The following is a 22195-nucleotide window of genomic DNA, read 5'->3' as shown; positions in this document are numbered from 1 at the left end:
AGATTTCATTATTTTTTTTATGGCTGAGTCATATTCTACTGTAGATATATACCATCTTTTCTTTATCCACTCATCTACTGATAAACACTTAGGGTATTATTTGTTTTAATTAGGTTAAGAATTAGGAAATAAAGAATAAACAAGTGTTCATTTTTGAACACTCTGTATAGTTCAAACTTAAAATATAAGAATTATCATTAGGGTTTTCAAAGTACTTAAATCAACACATACATGGTCAGACTTATGAAAATTTGCTTATCATTTGAAATATAGCTGACCCTCCATATCTGGGTTTCACACCATGGATCCTAACAACTTTCAATCAAAAGTATTAAAAATAAACCCACACACTTCCAAAACACAAAATTTGCATTATATGAGCTGAGCACTACACTGAATCCACACAAATGAAGTGATGTGCAGGCATACCTTGCTGTAACCACATGCAAATATAGGTTAATGCAAATAATACACCATTTTATATAAAGGACTTGAACATACTTGGATTGTGTGTGTGTATCTCCCTGTCCTGGAACCAATGCCCTTTGGATACCAAGAGATGACTTTAATAGGGCTCTAACATTCAGCAGCTTATTTAGTCATAGCCCCATGCTTTATTAAAGAGAACGCTACATGTATTCACATTCAGAAATGAAAAATCCAAACACCTTTAAATATTTGCTATTCCAGAAAGTCTAGGTATTTCAAACAGGCATATTTCTAAAACTGAAAGAGGTACTACTATTTTCTAACACTTAGTCTGGTATGCTGATTAGCAGTAATGGAAATTTCACTTTAAAAAGTTAGTTAAACAGATATTAACAGTTTTGTGAATACATATAACAGAGTTCTAAATTCTTTCAGTTCATGAGCAGGAACCAGAATTTGATATTCAGATGGAAAAATCTTTTAGAAATATCTAAATGTTGTAAGTGAATTATTAAGTACACTGCTTTAATAATGCCTCAATAATGAATTATATCCCAGAGAGTACTGCAAAATTCTGTAGAGATGAAAGAATAACTTTTTCCACAGGAACAGTTATGGTCACTAAAAAGTTCTTTCAAAACTAGTAAAATAAGCCTGACCAGGCGGTGGCACAGTGGATAGACATCAGTATGGGACATTGAAGACACAGATTTGAAACCCCAAAGTCGCTGGCTTGAGTACGGGCTCATCCAGCTTGAGTGCAGAATTGCCGGCTTGAGCGTGGGATCATAAACATGACCCCATGGTTGCTGGTTTGAGCCCAAAGGTTGCTGGTTTGAAGCCCAAGGTCACTGGCTTGAGCAAGGAGGGGTTGGTGGCTTGGCTGGAGCCCCCCCCCCCCCATCAGGGCACATATGAGAAAGCAATCACTGAACAACCAAAGTGCTGCAACAAAGGACTGATGCTTCTCATTTCTCTCTTCCTGTCTGGTTGTCCCTGTTCATCCCTCCCTCCTCCTTTTTCTCGCTAAACAAACAAACAAAAAACTAGTAAAATAAGATAGGAACAATGTCCTGGTTCAAGTGCAACTTTGTCATTACACATTCTTATTAACTGTCTACAGTTTATAATAAGAATATTTAAAAACTATTATATGGTTTTGTTCTTTAGTCCAATATATAACAATTTAGAGTAAAATGAAAAAGTGCAAAAAAGCACACTACTTAAAGAAGTAGCAGTATGGAAATCCCAATCTAATAGTTCATAAGTGCATTTCTATTCTGGTTTATAAGAGGAATCATTGAGAACCTGGGTCACAAAGATGGACTACATCATATAAACATATAATTAGGAATTCTTGATACATATTCTTAGTGAAAATCTATTTGAGATACTTCCAAGAAGATGGAAATGCAAAGTCATTTTAAGTGTCTTAACCTATAATCACTTTTTGCCATTTTAAAAAGAGGTTTTAGAGAGCTGAGTTTTATTGGCTTCTTTCATATTAAGAAAGCATTACTATACAGCACTCATCTCATTTAAAAAAAGATAAAGAATGTGAATAAGGATATTGCCTTGATGCCTTTTCCAAAGGAAGGGTTTAAAAAGAAAAGAAATATCCCCAACTGTAAATAAAAATACATACATACATACATACATACATATACATACGTCAAGTCTTTCCAGGAATTGAGACTATATGAGTACCTATCACTAGGGGGCAGCAGAGTAAAGTGCAGAGACCTCTAAACACCTGCCAAGGTTTCCTGGGTATTACTGATTTGGGCTGTTTACCAGTAATGAAAGGCTTAGAAAACTTCATAAAGTGTTCTAGTTATTCCAATGTAATGTTTCTAAATATTTATTCTACTTACTATATCAAAGAACTACAGTAAATACTGAACTCTGATTTTACAATGTCAGTTCAGTTTAACATAGATATTTGGGAATAAAGTTCTCATTAAAAATAACGTTGAAAAATAATTTTAAGCAAATGATGTTTTAGCTAACTATGCTTATGTGCAGTTTTAATTAATCATCATCTTCTTCGTTTTGCTTATCTTAATGCCTTGGATCAAGGAGAAAAATTATAAGATGTCTAAGTAAGTATTTTAAACTAAAAATATTACTTTTCATGCAATGAATATATCTTTATTCCATCATAATAGATAAGATTACTCATTTCACAGAGTAAAAGTTAAATGAATCAAAAAAACAACAAACCTTGTCTAGTAGGTAGAGGGGTAGGAGCAGAACAATACTTGGGTGGTTATGACAATGACCTACAAATCTTTAAAAGAGATACAAATTTGGGGATGAATAATGGGAAACATAATTTCCTAGGATATGACTATGTGCAAAGTTATGAAATAAAACAAATCAACAATTGAGAGATCTCTATAGGAAAAAAAAAGCCAGTTAAAAAAACCTGATACACATTTATATGCTATGTATTTGTCATAGCTTCTGCAATCACTTACCTATATGGAGACTGAACTGATGTTGCTACAGTTGGCATGGCAGTTGCTGTAAGCATTTTTGTTGCTCTGGTCACAGCATGTGTTAAAGTGGGGCCACCAAGTGCTGAACTGGCTGCCTATGAAATAAGATATCATCATTTTATATTAGGGTTTCTCAACCTCAGCTCCACTGGTATTTTGGGCTGGAAACTTTCTGTTGTGGAATACTATGTGGGGCATTGTAAGAAGTTTACCAGCATCCCTGACCTCTACTCACAAGCTCCTCCCACCAGCAGGTGCCAGTAGGACCCCTCTAACTGTGACAACCAAAAAGGTCTCCAGACATTGCCAAATGATCCATGGGAGACAAAATGACCTCCAGTTGAGAACTACCGTTCTACATATGTTAATATATGGTACCTCATTTAGGGTACCTGAATATGTTAAACGTTTTTTATGATGACTTATTTGTATAAAAGTCATAAGTTGGGAAATTGTACACAGATTCTAGTACATATTCATTACCAAAATGTTTAACTTACTAACATGTGGGAGCGTAGTAGCACTTCATATTTTGGAATACTCTTTAGTACACATAAAATAAGCACAAATTAACCCTTTGACTAGTAAGAAAGTTCATTTAAGTCCTTGTGCCTCCTGACCATCCAGAGTACGAGCATACAAAAATTTTTATTTAAAATATGTGTAACTCAACATTAAAAAAAGGCAAATGTATGTTCTTCTTGTGTCCATAAATTGGTTATCAAACAAACGTGATTTGAAGTTAATAAAACTGTAACTGGAACTAATTTCATTTTTTGAAAAAAAACTCACTCCTGGGGGTCAGCGAGCATGAAAAAATATCACTACTCAAAGGGTTAAGAAAACAAATGTTTAATGCATTATACGTGAGATAGTATTACACAGCAGGCTTCTAATGGACAAAGACAACTAACATCACCTACTACTGAGTGTCCTGCTGTGGCCTTTAATAGCATTTATAATATAAACTAGGTGAAACATGGGGAAGGACGGGGAAAAGAAACTAGTGCTTGTATAAAATTTCTGAGCCAAAAAGAAAAAAAATAATGTATTGGAAAAGTGGAATGTGGAATAGACCTGTTTCCTGAAGGCAGTTCCTATACCCTCCAAGCGGGGTAGGTAAAGCGCACAAGAGAGATGCGGAGAGAGAAGACACAATTTCCCATAAAGCACACTTCTATATTGGGGGCATCGAGGCAAACATCTGCTACCTATGTTACAATATGGTACTGTTCACAGATTCTTCAAAAGGATCCAGCCACAAATATCAACATTATATATGATCTCAAAATACAGAATTATAAAAGAAAACATGCCAAAGCATTTATTTAAAAAACAGGTTAAATAAAACTTGCTACTCACTTCTAATCTGGTATAGCAATCAGCAATGAATTTCTTATGTAACGATACAGAATCCTAAAAGTAACAGGTATATGGAAATTAAACTTAGTCTGGCATTTAACTGCAATCATTAAGGACATACATCAACATAAAGAAGTCAATTTTCAGGCATGCCAACATATAAATAAAAAATGTATAATTCTCTGCCCTTTTGTGTTTGAATATCTTCTTCCTATAGATACTCACCTTCTTTAACCTAGGATTTAGATTAATGTAACTATAGTTTATGATTAACTGAATAGCTTCATTTGCAATTTCTTCATCAGGTGATTCCATGGCTATTTTCCAAATGAAATCCATTCCTATCAATTCCAGCTTTTCTACATACTGTTCAAAAGAAAAAAAATTATATAGTATACCAAGCCCACAAAATTACAATTATTTTCTGTTACATTGTTAAGTTCACACCTCTTTAGTTCAATATGAATTAAGCCTGCAAAAACCAAGCTTTCCATGAGAATATTATTGTACAAATATGGAGGTTTAAAACAAAACAACTGCAGAAACACTGGGCCACATCCAAGGGAACTAGAAAAGATGTGAAAATTTTCTTCAGACACCCTGACACCCACACTAGGCATCTATCCAAATGAACCACTGATGCATAAATAGCTCAGGGGTGAGATGTGTTCAATCTTCAGGAGCTTTTCTTCAAAAGGAAATGGAGTCAAGCAAGTAGTTACTAATCCTTGGAGCTCAAGTTGGTCTTCCCAATGGCTTAAAAGATCTCGTAAACATTTTCACCATCCAGGAAGCCAGGTCATGAAACAATGTTGGAAAGTTATTTTTTTTTCTTTTCTTTTTTAAAGGTGCACATGTAGATATAAACATCAGCTATAGACAATCTCTAGATCATTTTCCTGCTTCATCTTCTGTTCCTCAATTCTCCTTCTCAAATCCTTGCCACTGCTATTCCAGAACTAAAGATTTTGTTACTTTTTTAGGAGCATGCGGATTGATGGATCTGAGGAGTGGGAAGCACATTTGGAACTACCCTACTCTGCATTTACCAAGCCACAGGAGGCCTCTGGCTGCCCCAGATCAGCAAGAAGTTGGATTTGAGAAGTCGGCTGTCATCAATGCAGAAAACAGCAGACAAAGGATATCCATTCTTTAAAAAAAAATTCATGCTTTATCTTGGTTATAACATGCTTTTGCTGAATGTCAAGTTTTACTAGATTATTTAAGTTATCCAGATTTGAGAATAATGTACTTACCAGCTGAGCTCCTTGTCTTTTCAATCGATGGTCACAGAGATTTACATTTTCAAAAAATGTTTTAAATAAGTTAAAACCTGAAATTATAGAAAGTTTAAATCTTTAATAGGCAATGGTTTCTAGCTTGGTACCAAAAGCATAAGTAACAAAAGGAAAAAATAGATAAATTGAACTAAATCAAAATTAAAAATGTTTGTGCTTCAGAAGACTGTCAAGAAAGAGAAAAAGGAAACCCACAGAATGGGAAAAAATTTTGCAAATCATATTTCTGACATGAGGCTGGTAGGCAGAATATAGAAAGAACTCTTACAACTCAACAACAAAAAGACAAATAACCTAATTTAAAAATGGGCAAAAGATTTGAATAGTTATTTCTCCAAAGAATATATACAAATGGCTAATAAGCACATAAATAGATACTTAATATCAGTCTTCAGGGAAATTCCAATAAATACTACATGACACTACTTCATACCCACTAGATGGCTGAAATAAAAAAGACACAACAGGTACTGGTGAGGATGTAGAGAAATTGGAATCCTCATACATGGCTGTGAGATTATAAAACAATGTAGCCACGTTGCAAAAACAGTTTGGTAGTTTCTCAAATGCTAATTATCTGGTACAGCAATTCCATTCCTATGTATATGCTCAAAAGAAATGAAAACCTGTGTCCACAGAAAACTTGTACATGAATATTTGTAGCAATATGATTATTAATAGCCAAAAATGGTAACAACCCAAATGGCCATCAACTGATGAATGCATAAACAAAATTCCTTATAATGGAATAGTATTTGGCCTCATTGGAATGAACTACATGCTACAACCTAGATGAATGTTGAAAACAGCATGCCTAAGCATAATGAAAAAATCCAGATACATGATGTACAGCTCCATTTATATGAAATATTTAGATTAGGCTAATTCATAAAGACAGAAAATAGATTAGAGACTGAGGATATGGAAGAATGGGGAGTGACTACTAATAGGTACAGGATTCCTTTTAGGGGTGATGAAAATATTCTGGGATTAGAGAGACGTGAAGATAGCACAACATTTTGAATATACGTACTAAAGGCCACTGATTGTACACTTTTAAAAAGTAAATTTTGGCCCTGGCTGGTTGGCTCAATGTTAGAGCATTAGCTGAGGTGCTGAGGATGGCTCCATGGCCTTGCCTCAGGCGCTAAAATAGCTCGGTTGTTTGAGCAATGGAGCAACAGACCCAGATGAGCAGAGTACTGCACTGCTGGGGTTTGCCAGGTGGATCCTGGTCAGGGCACATGTGGGAGTCTGTCTCTCTGCCCCCTCCCCCTGCCTCTCACTTAAAAAAAAAAGTGAATTTTATGGTATGTAAATTATATCTCAATAAAAAGTTTCAATTAAAAGAAACACCTTAAAGGAAGGCCTCTATACTTTGGCAAATTTTAATTTTAAATGAATCCTTTTTCAACTAAGTAACCTCATGAAAAGACAGTTTGGTAATTTGAATTATCAGGCCATATAATTAAAGTTAATTATAAGAACATTTATATAGAAAAAAGTTTATCTGTGTATATAAGCATCACAAAGCTATTCCAAACTGTTTGGTTGCTTTTGAGAAGGTGGCTTAGAAGGAAAGAATAAAATCTTTTAAAGAACTGAAAAATGGATTTTCTGGTTTTTCCTACCATTCATAGTGATTTCATATGACTCCAATTTAAGAATTTTCTCCTTGAAGAGCTGCTGCTGCACGTCACTCTCAAGATCATGCTGCCCTTTCGTAAACCATTCAAAACACATCTGTGGATCAGAAGAGGTATTACCCTAGAGCTAAAATTCATTTCGGGGAAATACATATTCTAAATTGGGACAGTAAAGATAAATTATTTTTAATTCTTCAAAAACTTTTATTGCCAAAATACCAAAAATTAAATGCTTAGAACTCTGGACGAAATAAAGCATTAAGTTAGTAGCAGTATTTCCCCTAGATAATGAAAATATATACTTATACTTCTCTTTGTATTTTATACTTGGGTTTTTCCACAAACATTTATTAATAAGCCTGGCTATGTGCCAGGTACGATCATATTATCTGTTTCTTTCAACAATCCTCTGAAGTAGTTAATATTATTCCATAAAATGAGAGAAAGAAACAGTGATCCACTGCTAGTAAATATCAAAACAGGTGTTAAGCTTCTGGTTTAATCTATTTTCAGTTGTTTAACCTTAATTCTAAAAATCAGTCTGGGCCCTTATTCATTGGTGTTTCTGGGGTAAAACATCATTACAGGAACTCAGTTTTCTCTTGGTAACTTAAAATCAGTTTCATGTTAACAGGAAAAAAAAACTTAATGATACACTGAGAATGTTTTAGCTAAATTTAACTTGGCTAAATTTGGTTTTATCCAGAATGGTATAAAAATTGTCAAAATACCCATTTATTTATATCATAAATATATTAAAAATAATTTTCCACCATTTATAGCTCCTGGCCCATTAGTATACACTTACACTTAGTAAATTGAAAAGTGTTTAGAATTGAAGATGTGAGACACAAAAAAATGAAATATTAAATCCCACTTCTGCCTTACTTGGTTCACAGTATCTTACCTCTCTGTCTAATTCACAAACATCCTGGCCAGTCACAAGACATTCCCAGATTTCCTTGGCACGATTCCAACCCAGATACAGAGTAGCTTCTTGCAAGAAAAATGCTAGGAATTTTAGATGGGCTTCTAAATACTGCAAAATGAAATGAAAATTATTTAACTCTAGGTAGTCATACCTAAAAGCAAAATTAAAACAACAACAACAAAAGTTCTATCTAATGCTTTTTTGTGTAATTTAGGGTAAAGTATATGTAAGAAATCTGTTTACAACTGACAGTACATGCAGTAAAAGCTACTTCAAGTCTATTACAAATTCGGTTGACTTTAGATGACAATAAAATATAATTTTAACAATCTTCAAGTAAAACACCACACACTCACAACTGGTGAGCTAATCAATTGATTTGAAAACAAAAAACTATCCACAGAATTTACAATTAATATTTCATATCAATGTCAAAGAAAATATGTTTATTTTTATTACTTTATCATAGGCAGTTCTCAAGTAATTTACCTACAAACATTGATTTTCTAAACTTTTATTTTGAAATGATTATAGTAAAGATACAGAATTGTTCTACCACTATAAAGATATCTCATGCAACCTCTTCAGAGTTACACCCCATAAATACTATTTTTATATAGTTCAAGTGCAAAAAGCCCAACTGAACCCTGTAAATCATGAAACAAAGGCACACCGCCATACCTCCCGGTAAGTGTACCGGCCGTCCACGAGGGTCGGACCAGCCAGGCCCCCAGGCCCTGCCACAGCTGCTGCAAGTCGATGACAAGCTATCAAACTTCCCGTTACCAACTTCACTATTTCAAAATTTTTCTTCAGGTCTTGAATAATGCTCTTGGCAAAAACAACAGAAAACAAAATGGTATGAGGACTTACAGTTATTTTCTTATTTTAATACAAACTTCTGCGTTAGCATATAGTCCTTAGGTGAATGATAGCAAACACATGATTTCTTCACTCACATTTCTTTAAAAAATAAAAGTAAATAAAATCAATCTGGTATGTACATTTACTAGGGAATTAAACTTCTAAATTTTTCTTCTAAAAGAGATTAAAAAAACCCCAAACTCTTTCAACAAAACTAATTCACTTCTTATATACCTTTCCAGATCTTTTCTTCTCAAGTCTATTACACTAAGGAGGTTCTAGCTCTCTAAGCAAACTATAATCATTTTTCAATATAAAGTAAGCCTTTGAGTCTTTTCAAACAAATTTCTAAAATACCATTATGACTTTAAAAAATTGGCTTAATTATTTCAATATAGTAAGGAAATAAAAAGAAATGAGTTAAAGTTATTTTATTTTATTTTATTTTATTTAAGAATGCTGTGAGTTACATCTTTATTCAGTTTGACACGTTTTCTTTTTCTTTTTTATTCATTATAGAGAGGAGAGAGAGAGAGAGAGAGAGAGAGAGAGAGAGAAGGGGGGAGGAGCAGGAAGCATCAACTCCCATATGTGCCTTGACCAGGCAAGCCCAGGGTTTTGAACCAGCAACCTCAGCGTTTCCAGGTTGACGCTTTATCCACTGCACCACCACAGGTCAGGCGAGTTAAGGTTATATCAGAAGAAAAGCTCCACAGAAATGAAAGCAGAATAATGTTTAAATTCAGAATCATTAAATAACACAATGAATTACATTAAAAATCACAAAATGTAAAATAGCGACTACAAAACACAGCAATCTTATGCAATTTTGTGTTATAAAAGGTTATGTAAGTAAGTAATGCTACAATAATCAGATATAGCAATACTAGACTCTTACCTTGTCTTGCTTTTGATAGGTTTGTTTTATGAATGAACGGGTGATTTCATGGAGCTGACGCAAAGCAGGTACCACCCATACAAACTGGGGATTATTAGGTTGAGATGACTAGAGTTAAAAAGAAGTTACATTAATTAATTTTAAACATAAATGGCAGATGACATTTATTAGCTATAAAAAATTTCCAAGTCAATTAGGATTCATTGTTGCACATTCTATTAATTTCTCGCCTCACATTGCTCATTTATAGCTTAGCTCCATGCATTCATAATTCGGTCTTCAACTTCTTATTCTGCATGCAATTTCCTAAGGCCAAGAACTGCAAACAGGAGTGGATGTGAAGTGACAGCAAATGTACAGGGTACATCAGCAAAAACAGATTGACAAGGAATTAGCGACTTCAGAGGAGAGATTAAGTAGCACAGGCTGCCAGGACATGTTGACATAATAAAATAAATCAATGGCAAAAGCTTAACTTGGATAAGACTGAACTGACTAATGAGTAAAATGGCATAAAAATATGGTTTTCTATAATTATATGATTAAAATACCAATGGTATGATCAAGATACTGATAGTGGCTAAATATTAAAGAAATATAATCTGCTTGTATTTCCTAGTTAAAACAATTTTATGAGATGATTCTATCTTTATTCATTATTAGTCACTTTATACTTATACTTTACATTTTTAAAAACACTTTCAAAGGTATTATTTCTGTAGCTGGCACAGGACAATCCAGACTATCATAGTACTCATCTGAAAAGCCTGATGTTCATCTTTAAAAAGAGAATAATTTTTTAAATAAGTAGTATCTTTAAACTATGAGACTGCATTATAAAATTTATAAGCAATTAATCAATTAAGTCTAAAACACTAATAGTCCTGAGCATTTATTTTAAAGGCTATTTTTTTTAAAAGCCTTGTTTCTTCAAGTCTTTCTTTAAGATGAAGACCCTTATGGGGCAAAAAGTACTTTTGATATCTTTTGTAGAAAAAACATCCTACTACCAAATATGTAAATGTGAGTGCTACTGCCAAAACAATACTGGCTTTCCCAGACACTAGCCCATCAGCCAATACCATATTTCCTGGATTCTAAGATATAGGTTTTATAAATTTCAACAGTTCTGAAACTGATGCTTCTTACCACTATGGCAAAAGAAACTTACTAGCATCTAGGCAGAGGATTGTTTGATATAGCTGTCCTTACCTGAGTATGTGCAAACTTAGCTGTACATAAAAGGTATCTGTTCATTTATCTCATTTTATTTATCACTTGGCATAGGAAACACCAACCAAGGAAGGCTTTTAAACTTAAATTTAGATCATTGATTTGCTACTTAACTCTATCAAAAATATTACACCATAATGTAAAACCAACTAGCCTGTCACACCTGCCAATTTAATTAAAAGCAAAAATGCTGCAGTGGTCTCAGACTAAACCATTTTTCGAAGCCAAAGGAATTTGGTGTGACTCATACTTTGTGAAGGGCTGTATCACTCAGCACTAAATGCCTCTCTGTCCAAAGTTGTACCTTAATTCCAGAGAAGTTGTTTCATGTGTAGTATATGTAATTTAATGAAGTAAAAAAGCAGCCTGGGTTTTACAAGAAAGGACAAGGACACAAAACTCCGTAATAATCAACACACCTCAAAAGTATAAAATCAATCTTAAAAGATTTTTAGAGAGGTCAAAAATGCTATGACAGACAACAAAAAGCAGCGTGCCACAGTGAAGCGGTACTCCTGGTCACAGGAAGCTGACAAACTTGAATGGGAATCTGAACAAATGTCTGGTACAAGTTATGTGTAGTTTCTTTTTACTTCTTTATATAATTATTAACTCTAGCATCTTAGAATCAGAGAAATAAGGTACATACAGGGTAGGGCAAAGTTAGTTTTACAGTTGTAATACAAATAAATAACACAATAATGAATAAATAATAATACAAGAATAAACTGTGTTTCATGTACTCACAACTATAAACCCACTTTGGCCCCACCTTGTATTAAAGGCCAACTGTTTGCAAGACTGGCTGGAATATTCTGCTAAAATATAAAAGTTGCAAACTGACAGAGATTAAAAGCCTAAGGCTTAAGCCTAAACTGATACCTTCCAAAAGGATTATAAACATTAGGATATAAATATAAACACTTTAGCAAATACTATAATTAGCTATATTAAAAAGTATCATTATGACCAATTAAGTCAATTATGATTAAAATATTTTTATTTAACATTAAAAATTATCAAAAAAAGTATAAAATTGGAATTTAGAAAGTATTTCTGATATGGCCTTCCTAAAGTTCAGCAAACAAGACAGATATTATTTATCCCATCATATCTATAGCATTATGTTGCTAAGTTACAAGAAAAATTTATGTTACTCTTCTCCACTCACAAAAGAGGCAAAAGACTATGGTGAATAATTAAAATGAACATATCTGATAATGTCTAATAATGGAGCCGACGTTTCATAAGTAGGAGTTAATGTTATGTCTAAATTAGCCTCAACATTAAATGAAGTCCTAGAGATCAACTGGTTTATGCAAATCTACACTTAAATTCCTCTTCTTCATTTTTGTTAACTGACTAGTCTCCCAGTATTTTCGGTGATAAGGACCTCAGGAGGCAGTGTGTTCTGTCTCAGGCTATTCTAATGTTCATCAACGTATCATACTGATTGATACATGCCTTCCCAACACTTCTTAGGAGCCATAAAAAGATAAATTGAATAAAACTTCTCTAACAATCTTCTCAGTATCTGAAGAAAACTTTCATATTCTTTCTTGAGTTCTTTAGTCTCAAAGCTGAACATCCCCATTTGCTCACCTGTCTTGCTTATCCAGACCTAGCAACTTATCTAGAAATCAAAGTAAAAATTTTTGCATGGGAGAATATTTTTTAAAAAGTATTTCCTCCTGTGCTAACCACATCACTCTAACACTATTCGGAGGACATCTTGCTACTTTTACTTTTTTTTTGGCAAACAGAGGCCACTTAACTGTGGGCAGGTAAGGATTTCAGTGTGCCTGTGGTGTGAAGGGGAGGGAGTAAGAGGAAGGGAACCAGCATTTATTGAAAGACTGCCAGCCACTGAACTAGGAGGCCTTAAGATAATGATTTAAGGAATATGCAAATACCACTAATTGAATAAAAATGATTTTCTTTGTTTAGTAATTTTTTTGGATGAGTACATTTAAACTTTTTAATTGAAAGAAAAAAGAAGTGAAATAAGACGGAGGGAGTTTGGGGTAGATAGTTGAAGGTATAAATAAAGCAAAGGAAAGAGGACCAAGGAAGCCAAGGGTATCCTGGCAGAATCTACAGAAATCAAGTTAAGAAATAAAGGTCAGAATTTCTGAACATAGCAGTGGAACTTGGGAATTTTAAGAGTGTCAAAGCAGAGGGGAAGGGAATCAGTGGTGGAATAGAGGCAGCTGAGGGTGGGAGGGGAGTAAGAGGTGGGTGATCTTGTCTTACCCTTTGCTTAGTTTCTGTGCAGCCTGGCAGGGAGACATAATCCCCAGTCAGCCCACCTTGCTGCCTGGCAGGAAAGGGCATAGCATAGAAAAACACCTTTAGTGGCAGTATATAACTCCCCCCCCTGCCTGGAGTCATATCCAGGGGGCTTAGATCTTCCCACTGCCCCCCTTCAGCCATGTGTATTTTAAGAGGATATTTGTGAGAGTACTTAGTAACTGAAAAGTGCTATATAAATGCAAGAAGTATTATTTCGAATGAAATAATGATACATCAGGATTTCTTTATTGGGAGCAGTGGGAAATAAAAGGAAGACCGTTCCTTTCAAGACTCATAAACGACTCCAAAATCTCCGTTACTGTCGAGTTTTGTTATGGAACAACAGACCGGAATGAAGCAACTGCAAAGAGAAGCAATAAAGATGTAGCGACGCGACTAGCTAGAAGAGCTAAGTAATGCCAGGCTGTAACAAGGAAGAAACAGAGGTCGGAAGAATTTTCTAGTCTTAAAAGTCATTTCCCTGGGGGCTGGGGAGTCACTTCAGTTTTGATCTTCATTATCTATAAATAAATATACCTGTTAATAAGAAAAAAAGGCTATTTTTTAAATTGATATCCTTCTCCTCTTACTATTACTATTGAAGGATCTAAACTTGGTTAAATAACTCTAGACGAGTTTCATTCATAAAGACAGAGGCTGCTAAATTATCTAAATCACTGAGCTGAGAAAACTGGAAAACTTCAAATTGTATCGAATAGAAAGAGAGCAATTTGGTTGAATTAAAGGAGTAATTGTTCATAACCTGAGCATTCAGTCCCAGTCTGTGGATGACTTTTAAAATCTCTAAAGCTAGATAGTATGTAGGAAATTCACTTCATCAAATTGCAATGTCAGAAATATAAAACACCATGTTCCTAAATACCCCCAAGTAAACTTTAGGACCAAATATATAACATAATAAAAGCCCACTGAATCACCAAAGCCTCTTAACAAGAGCTGAGAGTCTCTGAATATAGCAATGACAATTAACAGTAGTCAAGATCTTTAAAGAAATACTTCTGAGTGAAAGCCAAGAAAAATGATTTACCAATGAAATTACCAAGCTACTAGCTATTGACCCAAACCTTTTATGTTAACAGTAACATGAAATCCCTTGGGTGCTAGCCTTTCTGCTTGGTCTGGGCAACCTGAGGGCCTAAATGGGTGGAGCACACAGCTCCTCTGATCAGGTTTGTTACAGCAACCGATTTGAATTCCAGTGAGTGGCCACTGCGAACAGCCGGCTCAGAGGAGAGAACTGACATTGAAAGACTGGAGCAACAGGGGGACAACAGTGACCACTACTTCCTTTGCTAACTGTCCTTTCAAAGGATAATCCAGAAATCTGGAACCTGGAGGCCAGACTCCTGAAGGGTAGGGTTTGTATAGAGCCAGTCCCTCTTGCAGTCACTAAGCGTACCTTCTAAAATTGAGCCCCTGCAGCAGACACGTACTCAATAACTGTCTACAGAATTGCTTTAGGAATACATCTGAATCAAGCACCTAAAGAAAGGTCCATATGACAGCACTGAGTGAACCTCCTTTCTCTCTCTCTTTCCTTCTTTCTTTCTCTTCCTTGCTTCTACTCTATGAATGTTCCTCCGTTTCCAATTTATGGGAGAAAAATGGGCATGATATTTACTTAGAATCCACTGCACTTATTAAAGTTGTCCACATTTTGGACTTAACTTAAAAAGGAAAGACTAAGTTGAAGTATTTATAATTTTACAAAAGTAACATAATAAAACTACTCTCAATGTGATTCTGTATTTTTTTCCCTTTTGAGAGTCAATAACTCCCAAGCTTTAAAGAATAAAGCATAGATCCTGAATATTTAAATAGCAGTTTGTAGTGCACATTAGTCTAAAAAACACTAAAACATATTAACGTTAAATTATGATGCAATTTAGTAAAAAGAATTTATTAAATTAGTATACCTTTTATTTGGTTCCATTGCAAATTCTTACCTTGAATCCATCCTTCTTGTTTTTTTCCAAACCTGACCATTCTCCAGGCTGAAAATTTATTTTAAGAGAAGTATAAGTGACTCAGTAAAAGCAGTACTTGCACTGCTCCAATCTTGGACTCTAAAGTTAAGAGCTTACAGAGAAGACATTTAGTGTAAATTATATAATTGGGGAGGAAAATTTTATTTGGCTCTAATTATTCAGACAGCACTATTGACAAAACCAGACCAAAGATAAAACCAACCCTTTTAATATCTTCTATGCACTTGATGATGTAGCTCCTCTTGATTGCTTCTTTCACTGCATACGCGTCACTAAGGATTGTCAGGTGTTCATCCAAGGCTTGCTGAATAAGGCTACTCGGCAGGGTTGGAAGATGAGCCAGTTCCCAGAGTACCTCTAACACCTACAATAACACCACATGTGAGGAGCCAGTCAATACGCAAGTAAAACTGCTGTAAGTATTTGGAGCTAGAAATATTCATCTGATTCTCCTGCCTTTCCAGAAGTGGTCTCAAAGCGCGCTTCCCGGCCTATTCGTCCAATCAGGCTCAACAGCTTCTGTCTTACTCTATCGCTCTCAGTCTCCCAGCTCTGAAGAACAGAAAAGACAAAAATTAGTGCACTTTGCAGGGTCATCAAACTGGCATTATATGTCAACTTGCAACTTGAGCTAAGAAAGTTTAATAAAGTAAGAAGAGTTCATTCAAACACTACTAATTTAGAGGAAGAGAAACCTCAAAATAAACTTATTTTAGAAAAATTTAAAAGTAAGGATGTTTGACTGAACACATACCTTCTGAATGAGAACAAACAAATGATTAAGCTGATCTGAATTAAACTTGACAGCTGCTGCAGCAATAATAGTGTGAATGTTCTCGATCACGGTGGATGATTGTCCTGACTAGAAAGGAGACATTGGCAGAAAGTTAAGTCTTGGAACCTGGGAAAACCTAAGTCTGCTCCCTGGCAATTTACAGAAGCAAAACAGTGACAAAGATAAATTCAACTAGGCTAATCAGCATTCACCTGCACAATAATATTGGCAAGAACATGAAGTAACCATTACTACTGGTTATCAGTTAGCCTTGTTTATATTTCTAGCAGCATTAAATCTTTAAAAATACAATGTATATAAAAAATAAGAATCAAATTTTCAATTTGACATATTCTTTCAAGAGGAGAACAAAATATTTCCAACTGGCTAAAAAAAAATAAAAACTGATTACATTATATAGCAAACATACTTACTTTTGGCATTTTTATTTTTTTATTTTTTTTATTTTTCTGAAGCTGGAAACAGGGAGAGACAGTCAGACAGACTCCCGCATGCGCCCGACCGGAATCCACCCGGCACGCCCACCAGGGGCAACGCTCTGCCCACCAGGGGGCGATGCTCTGCCCATCCTGGGTGTCGCCATGTTGCGACCAGAGCCACCCTAGCGCCTGAGGCAGAGGCCACAGAGCCATCCCCAGCGCCCGGGCCATCTTTGCTCCAATGGAGCCTTGGCTGCGGGAGGGGAAGAGAGAGACAGAGAGGAAAGCGCGGCGGAGGGGTGGAGAAGCAAATGGGCGCTTCTCCTGTGTGCCCTGGCCGGGAATCGAACCCAGGTCCTCCGCACGATAGGCCAACGCTCTACCGCTGAGCCAACCGGCCAGGGCCTACTTTTGGCAATTCATAAACCATGAAATGATGGCCTCAGCTGAGAGTTTTATCTGTCTCATTTTTTTTTATTTTGCTCATAAATATTTTATAGATATTTCAATTAATTATTACTTATCCCATAAGTACTAAGTCTCTGTTGCAGAGACAGAGACCCTACGGTCAACCTTATGGTTGAAATTCACTCTATAACCTCATCACAACTCTATCATGGCTCACTGTTCACCATGTGACAGACTTGAAAGGCAAGGGGACTTTTAAAAATTCATTTCTACAAGATTTTTCTCAGTAGCTACTATTCACATACATTCACTGATTGCAGTAGGGATATATAATATATATCATAGTCTCTAAACCTCAATATGTGTGTCTTCAAAACTTACTCAAAAAACAAAACTACAACAGTATTCAACTAAAGTTAAGACATGGGAAGTATCCCTGACTGGATAATTCAGTTGGTTAGAGCAGTGGTCCCCATCCTTTTTTGGGCCACAGACTGGTTTAATGTCAGAAAATATTTTCACGGACCAGCCTTTAGGGTGGGACGGATAAATGTATCACGTGACCGAGACAAGCGTCAAGAGTGAGTCTTAGACGGATGAAACAGAGGGAATCTGGTCATTTTTTAAAAATAAAACATCGTTCAGACTTAAATATAAATAAAACAAAAATAATGTAAGTTATTTATTCTATCTCTGCAGACTGGTACTGGTCCACGGGGATTGGGGACCACTGGGTTAGAGCATTGCCTCCAATATGCTAAGTTTGTGGGTTTGACTCCTAGTCAGGGCACATAAAAAAAATCAACCAATGACTACACAAATGTGTGGAATGACAGATTGATATTTCTCTCTCTCTCTCTCTCTCTCTCTCTTTCCCCACCCCCACTTCCTCTCTCTACAAATCAACACATAAAAGACACAAGAAGTAAAATTCATGGGACCCAGGACTGTTTTTGTTTGTTTGTTTTTAGGTCTACACCTATACTTTCTATAGTCTGCTCTGTAATGCTGGCCTGGGAGCCACAAATTACATTTTTCTCTGTCAGCTGTGCTCCCATTATGCTGGGAGATGAGTAGGCAGGAGGAAGAGAGAAGTGTTTTTGGTTTATGCTCCGAGCCTGGATTCAGGCATTTGCGGAAGCAAGGGATTCCAGAAGCCTTGTGGAAGAGTCACCTCTTTGACAGTTCAGCACTTACAATGAAAGAACCTCCAAAAGCAACTTCCTTTCCTTGGACTTAATACCCCCTTTTCCATTTTGCTGTTCCAACACTCATACTTCCCTTTTTTGTGCTTCCACCGTAGCAACTGGACCTTTGTAAATAATGCCTTATACTCAGATTCCCTCTGAAATATCTAGCACAGTTTATGCTTTCTGACTAGATTCTGACTGATAGAGTGATGAACTGGATATAGCCAAAGAGAGCTCCAAGATTCTTTCTGGTTTAGCCACTAGATAAAGAATAATACCATTACTGCATGACTGGTGATGGCGCAATGGCTAGAGCATCAACTTGGAACACTGAGATTCCAGCTTTGAAACTCTGAGGTCTCCAGCTTGAGCTTGGGATCATTTCTCATGGTCATTGCTTGAGCCCAAAGGTCACTGGCTTGAAGCCCAAGGTTGCCAAGATCACTGACTTGAGCAAGGCATCACTGGCTCAGCTTGAAGTCCCCACCAACCTCCAGCAAGGCATGTATAAGAAGCAATCAATGAACAACTAAAGTGAAGCAACTATGAGTTGATGCTTCTTTCTCTCCTCTCTTTAAAAAAAAAAAAATCTTTACTGAAATAGACTGGAAAATGACTAGGTTTGGACATGCTGAATTTGAGTTGCCTATAAGATAACACATGTAAAGGATTAACAATTATGCAATTAGGTATGCTGCCCTGGAGCTCCAAGAAGAGGTCTAAATTAGATATAATTCTGAGACTCAGCAGCATCCAAATGTAGTGAAGCCATAGGAATGAATGAAATTGACTAATGAAGGATTATATAATAAAGAAAGAGCTAAAGACTAAGGCTTGAAAAAAATTCCTATTTACAAGATAGAAGACAAAAAATTAGTAAAGGAGACTTAAGCAATGCTAAAAAAGTGGGAGAATGGACTATTAAAGTGAAGAAAAAAGAAAATAAAGGATAAAATTGATTCTGTCATAGATACTGAGCATTCTGGTAAGATGAGATCTATAAACTCAGTATAATTATCATCTTCATTTAATAAAACTAAGTGGGAAAAATTTATTAATGAAAACTGATAAGCAATATAGACAAAGAACACTGGGATGATAAAAGACACACCTATTCCTTGCTGTGCCACTAACTGCTATACAGCCTGCAGTAAGATTTTTTCATTTTTTAATCTGAGAAATGACAAGACTAGACTACATCAGTAGTTTTACACCTTTTGAGTAGAGGAGTCCTTTTTACATATACAATCTTAATAGAAACTCTAAACTGTAAGACAAATTTCAGTAGAGCTGCTCTGGTTAAAGCAAAATACGAGTTCCTGCTCTAGCCAGAGCATTGTCCCATATGCAATGGTTGTGGGTTCAATCTTGGGTCAAGGCACATACAGAAACTAACTGATGTTTCTATCTGTGTCTCTCTCTCCCTTCCTCTCTCTAAAATCAATAAATACATAAAAAAAATTCAAGTTCCACTTGAATTTTTCCTGTTCACTCTCCATCCTCCTTCCTTTCCCTATGACAAAATGTCAGAAAAAGGCAAAAATAAGTCTAATTAACTTACCTGTATTTTCCAAATTTTACTGAGTTCATCTAAGGACAATTTACTGCCCAAGAGTTCAATAATTCCCTTTATACGATCACAGTACTGTGCTTGGTCTATGTTGCCTAAGAGAAAAAACACCAGAGAGGCAGGCAGATACAGTGAACACTGACTTTTTAAATATGATTCTAGTAACTCAAAGCAATATTAACTTTCTATAAGATTATTCAAAGGCTAACATAATCAAAGCAACAATTAATACCTTTCTTCATACAAAAATATATTTATAATTATGTGTTGGTAACATTTTTCTTTTTCTTTTTTTTATTTTTCTTTTAAAAATTTTTTTTTTATTCATTTTTTTAGAGAGGAGAGAGAGAGGGAGAAAGAGAGACAGAGAGGGAAAGAGAGACAGAGAGAGAGGAGGGGGGAGGAGCAGGAAGCATCAACTCCCATATGTGCCTTGACCAGGCAAGCCCATGGTTTCGAACCAGCGACCTCAGCATTTCCAGGTCGACGCTTTATCCACTGCGCCACCACAGGTCAGGCAACATTTTTCTTTTTAAAAGCAACTCACCTTCCAGTGCGATTGACAGAACTGAGTTTTCAACTAGCCAATCTAACAATCTGTCCGTATCTATAGCATTCTTCACAGATTTGGATAAAGTACTATCCTCTATTAGTTTGGTTACCTAAAAAAACAACAGGATTATTGTGACTGAAACGAATGTAAAAATACCTAATCAAAAGCTTCACATATACACATATTCTGTGACTTTTACAGTATTACAACATGGTCTGATAATTAGTTAAATGTGTCAAAGGCTACTATTAGAAGGTAACAGGGAACTTGTGCTGTCTCTTAAAAAATATGGAGCCCTTCTTACAGATCATACTTCCTGGGCCACTGCTGACTGGCTTAGGGATAAGCATCTGACCCAAATTTCAATCAAAGCATGTCATCCAAATACTATACTTGGGACCAGAGAGAAAGAACCAGTCCCTCCATGCTGTTTGGGAGCGATCTGTGGCAATGTCTACCATATGAAAGATGTCAGTCGCTGTTATTGGAAGAACAAAGCCAAAATGCTCAGAAAAGCAGAGTTAATACTTGGAAAGAGTCTTGGATATGCTTAGGCCTCAAAGTCTAATTGTTCCTATTGCCCACATGTTCCTGCCCCTAACATGGTTTGGCTAGTCAATCCTTCATTCATGTGAAATAGCCCAGTCTTCTTCCATTAAATTTTTCTCTGTCCTTAAGGTGATTTACTATGAGTTTATTTCACCTGCAGCCAAGAATCCAAATCAATAGAAAACTGAAGGAAAAAGATGGAATTATGACTCAACTATATTGGTTCTACCAGTCACTCACCAGAACCAACTGTGTTCCTATAAAGATTGGGAAGTTATAGAAAATGATTTCCATCACTTAGCTCAGATATCATAGTTGTAGTCATTTTTGTTTATCCCAACCCCAGTTAGAAGGTTTGGTTTAAATAAACATATATCTGAAATATAATAAAAGGAACTATACACTCAGGGTAAAAAAAAAAATCTCTAACTGTATATACCAAAGAATTATATTCTGGGAAATTTCACAAAAGTAGTAAATATTTCAAACATTTCAGAGAACAAATTTTGAATATAATATAAAAAGATCACTTTATTAACAATGATAAACATATATACCATTTCATATATAATCACTTATCTTTTTTGTATGATTACAAGAAATTATTTATTTCCCAACATTTTAATACTAATAACCACAAGTTTCAGAACTTAAAATGTCTATGCTTTAAGTCTTCTAGAAATAAATGCAAAACTTACTTCTTTGAGAGAATTCATTTTAGCACTAAAATGTGGTGATTTCAGCATGCGCAGTAGGATGTCTAGTCGAAGGTCATCCACGATGTTTACTAGATCGGGTTGGAAGCGCATGCAGAGTAACTTGATGGCTGACAAGAGCTCAGGGATACTAACCAATCTCTTTTTGTAAAATATACATACATGCACACAAAAACAAAGAAAGGAAACATGAAAACATTTTGATACAAATTCTTACACACACACAGAAATAGAGAACATTTTCATTAACAGTGTCTGGTGGATAAACTTTTAGTATTGAATTATTTTATTTTTTTTATTTTATTTTATTTATTTTTTCATTTTCATTTTTCTGAAGCTGGAAACAGGGAGAGACAGTCAGACAGACTCCCGCATGCGCCTGACCGGGATCCACCCGGCACGCCCACCAGGGGCGACGCTCTGCCCACCAGGGGGCGATGCTCTGCCCATCCTGGGCGTCGCCATGTTGCGACCAGAGCCACTGTAGCGCCTGGGGCAGAGGCCACAGAGCCATCCCCAGCGCCCGGGCCA

At 35.7% G+C, this 22195-nt stretch overlaps 1 protein-coding gene and 1 non-coding gene across 4 annotated transcripts in view; both read right to left on the bottom strand.

Annotated features, from left to right (window-relative positions):
- The window catches only part of USP24 (ubiquitin specific peptidase 24), a 150625-nt gene that overhangs the window by 73326 nt on the left and 55104 nt on the right, over window positions 1-22195 (bottom strand). For all 3 annotated transcript variants that reach the window (XM_066269088.1, XM_066269089.1, XM_066269090.1), the window contains 15 exons: window positions 21647-21805; window positions 20394-20508; window positions 19838-19941; window positions 16218-16325; window positions 15920-16015; window positions 15666-15827; window positions 15422-15469; window positions 9930-10037; window positions 8849-8998; window positions 8144-8275; window positions 7222-7333; window positions 5549-5625; window positions 4518-4658; window positions 4293-4346; window positions 2910-3025 (listed from right to left, as the gene is read on the bottom strand). In XM_066269088.1, coding sequence (XP_066125185.1) covers window positions 2910-3025; window positions 4293-4346; window positions 4518-4658; window positions 5549-5625; window positions 7222-7333; window positions 8144-8275; window positions 8849-8998; window positions 9930-10037; window positions 15422-15469; window positions 15666-15827; window positions 15920-16015; window positions 16218-16325; window positions 19838-19941; window positions 20394-20508; window positions 21647-21805 — 1682 coding nt within the window. The remainder of the gene's footprint in view (window positions 1-2909; window positions 3026-4292; window positions 4347-4517; window positions 4659-5548; window positions 5626-7221; window positions 7334-8143; window positions 8276-8848; window positions 8999-9929; window positions 10038-15421; window positions 15470-15665; window positions 15828-15919; window positions 16016-16217; window positions 16326-19837; window positions 19942-20393; window positions 20509-21646; window positions 21806-22195) is intronic.
- TRNAD-AUC (transfer RNA aspartic acid (anticodon AUC)) lies at window positions 17008-17083 on the bottom strand. The gene has a single exon. It is a non-coding gene; the product is annotated as a tRNA-Asp (tRNA).

Source organism: Saccopteryx bilineata, chromosome 3 (genome assembly GCF_036850765.1).
Source record: "Saccopteryx bilineata isolate mSacBil1 chromosome 3, mSacBil1_pri_phased_curated, whole genome shotgun sequence".
Lineage (NCBI taxonomy): Eukaryota > Metazoa > Chordata > Mammalia > Chiroptera > Emballonuridae > Saccopteryx > Saccopteryx bilineata.
The sequence above is the reverse complement of the archived record's forward strand: the minus strand, read 5'-3'. Positions and strand labels throughout refer to the sequence as shown.